The sequence below is a fragment of the Tigriopus californicus genome, chromosome 4, assembly GCF_007210705.1.
Source record: "Tigriopus californicus strain San Diego chromosome 4, Tcal_SD_v2.1, whole genome shotgun sequence".
NCBI classification, from domain to species: Eukaryota; Metazoa; Arthropoda; class Copepoda; order Harpacticoida; family Harpacticidae; genus Tigriopus; species Tigriopus californicus.
This window is the reverse complement of record NC_081443.1, coordinates 11,522,761-11,525,798: the sequence shown is the minus strand read 5'-3', so window position 1 is coordinate 11,525,798 and position 3,038 is coordinate 11,522,761. Positions and strand designations below refer to the sequence as shown.

The 3,038-nt window shown below is 41.0% G+C and overlaps 1 protein-coding gene across 1 annotated transcript in view; it reads left to right on the top strand.

Moving 5' to 3' along the window:
• The window catches only part of LOC131879428 (alpha-N-acetylglucosaminidase-like), a gene marked incomplete at its 5' end in the record, with an annotated part of 18,103 nt that extends 15,451 nt beyond the window's left edge, over positions 1 to 2,652 (top strand). The window contains 1 exon segment of the mRNA XM_059225748.1: positions 2,015 to 2,652. Coding sequence (XP_059081731.1) covers positions 2,015 to 2,618 — 604 coding nt within the window. The 3' untranslated portion in view covers positions 2,619 to 2,652.
• Positions 2,653 to 3,038: the final 386 nt, after the last annotated feature.

The following is a 3,038-nucleotide window of genomic DNA, read 5'->3' as shown; positions in this document are numbered from 1 at the left end:
AATCGTGTGATCCTATCCTATTATTTTAATTCCTATTATTATTTAATCCTATTATTAGAATTATGGTGTGTGACTTTCGAGGGACTTTCTATCATTTGACTCAAAGTATTCAATTAGAAGTACTAATGGACGATTTGCGTGAATAATGTTGATTGATAGGTACACTCTAGCTTTTGCAACCCCAGGGATGATTTTATCTCGTCGTCCTTTACGAGACATCAAGACAGCGTGGCCAAACTCAGTAAACCCCTCCGCATATCGACATTTAACATAACTTTCAGGTCGGTTTGGAGCAAATTACATTTTGAATAAAAAGAGCACCTGAAGACTTGAGCAGAATATCGAATGAGAATTTTTTGTTTAGAGAAGCAAAGATCAAATGAGACTGGGTGCTCCTTGAGCTCCCTTTTGAATTTAACTGTCAAATCGTTTTGAGGGTCTTGAAACAAGTGAATTTGCTCCTTGAAATGAAGAATGCCCAAGGAAATTCCTTTCGATGGGAATCAAACGTTTTCCCACTCAATTGCATATTTGAAAAGGATATCCCAGCGAATAACTTCTGTGCAGGTAAGGAAAATTCCATCAAGTTTGAAGAAGTTATTGAAGTTGTGTTGAGTTGTCCTTTCCTTCCCATTTGAACATGTCATATCCGATCGTTACAAGTCTTTCTTTTCCGAACGTTCCAAAAGTTTAACGAGCATATAAAGGAATATTTTTAAAATGAGATTTCCTCTTAGCTTGCCTGACATACTTTCAAAAGCTGTAACCATTTAAGAATCATAAATTTTGTTATTGCACGAATACTTCATCGCCCACTCGAAGGATACATTAACAGAGCGTTCAAGAGCATTATACTGAATGAACGTAAATACAAGGTGGCCAGAAATAGCACTAATTTGACCATTCCCATTAAAAAACGACCTACTCAAACACTTAAATAAAAACCTCTCATGTACCTTGGCCATCTCAGCAAACTAATTACATTCCACTAACAAAGCGCCAGGAGCTAATTTTACGAACCCACAAGAGTCGCTTCTCCGAGGGAAAACCAAAGCATTCATTGAAAGTGAGTATGACATAGCTTATAGTTCTCCAGTGTGCACTGTGACTGAGTTGGTCGTAGTTTGGAGGCACTGGTGATCGAAAATGCAGGCCAAATCCACTGATACGTTAAGAACTTCTTCTGATTCTTGTTTAAGCCTTTTCAGTAATATCTATGTGTAAGTGTATGTATGTATTTCGGTCTCAATTAGGAAAAAATGATAGTTTTTTCATGAGGTCTAGGGTGTTTAAATCACATTCAGACAGGTAACTGGCATCGTCCGGGTATTTTCATTGCTGTCACACTTTATCTTGAATTACAAAATCAATTCACTGTCTTTACTTCTGGCCACCTTGTGCTACACCTTTGTCAGCCTTTTTATCTTTCAGTAGCCATGGCCAAATTTGATATGGTCAAAACTGACGATAAACATAATTTTAATCTGGCAAAAAAAAAACTGCTCCTCCTAGACATGATGCTTCAATTTTTTGGAATACACCGTCTGCCTTTGTGGAAGTTGATTCCTAAAATATCCAATCTGAACATTCTTCAAATAGCTAGAAGCAACGTGTATTGTCAAACTTTGACAAGTTCCGCTTGCTCCGAGAAAAAGTGAACTCCTTTAACTCTAAAAGGATAACGTGTGTTGAAGGTGACAAAAGGCCGCCCAGAAGTGACAACTTCAAAGATTGGCACAGCCTTTGAAGAGACTCGCCTTTACATTGGGCAGAAATTAGATTGAACTAATGGGACAAGTCTTCAAAGAGATCCCCGCAATCCTCGTTCTGCCAAAGGCTCAATTCTTGGTGCAGATTAACGAATGTAAGGTACCAACTAAGGCCAAGATGAAGGTCATGTACGATCTTGATGGTAGAACTTTGAATGCATACCGTGCTCTTCATCTCTGGACTTAAATCTGATAGTGCTCGTACTTGTCGGATTGTATTCTAACATTCGTTCGGTCCTTTTCAGATTTGATCTGGTTGATTGCACTCGTCAGATCCTCGTGGACCTGGCCCCCAGTCTATATGCGGATATCCTGGACTCGTTCCATTCTCATCGGCCCACGTTCCTTCACGAACAACGACTGGTGTTCATGGAACTGCTCACGGACATGGACAGAGTCTTGGGCACTTCCTCAAATTTCATGCTCGGTCCATGGCTAGAAGCGGCTAAGGAGGTGATCCCAAATGGAACAGAGCCTCAGAAGGCTTTGTTCGAATTCAATGCACGGAACCAAATCACTCTGTGGGGTCCAAGTGGCCAAATCTTGGACTACGCCGCCAAACAATGGTCAGGATTGGTGTCCAATTACTACATGCCCAGATGGGACCTTTTCTTGGGGATGTTGGAACACAGTTTGGCCAGTGGAACAAAATTCGACCCGTCTGAGTTTGGCTCGCGCTTCCTGTCCCAAATTGGGATCCCATTCACACAGGATCGAAAGCAATTTCCCATTCTGCCCACGGAGGATTCGGTGGAGGTCTGTCTGGAAATGTATGAGAAATGGAGGCCTCGATTAACCTTTGAACACATCAAGGTCCATCCTAATGCCATTCCGAATGTAAGGTATTGAAGAATACATGAACATGTAATGGAGATTGCAGACCTCCCAACTCAATGGAACTTGATTTATGCCTCATGAGCCATGACGCGTTTCGTCCCAAGGGGAAAGCTCTTGTTATTTGGTCAGGATAATGATAGCTTCGTGACAATTGGTGTTAGATCCAAGCAGCTTTTGGTGGAAACAGGTCATTAGTCACGGTTACAGCTCTCAATATGAACTGCACGCAAAGGGACAGAGAGACTAAAAAAAATGGTGCATATTCGCATGGAGAGAACAAACCAGCCAATCTTGATCCACCCGGTGAAAAAGAGAACTACGAGTTGGTCCAAAATGAAGGTCCTTGTCGGAATAGCAGGGTAATTCTACATGTCTATATCAGGAATAATGAGGTTTTGGAATGTTATTGCGTAAAAGCATCTTAAAATGACA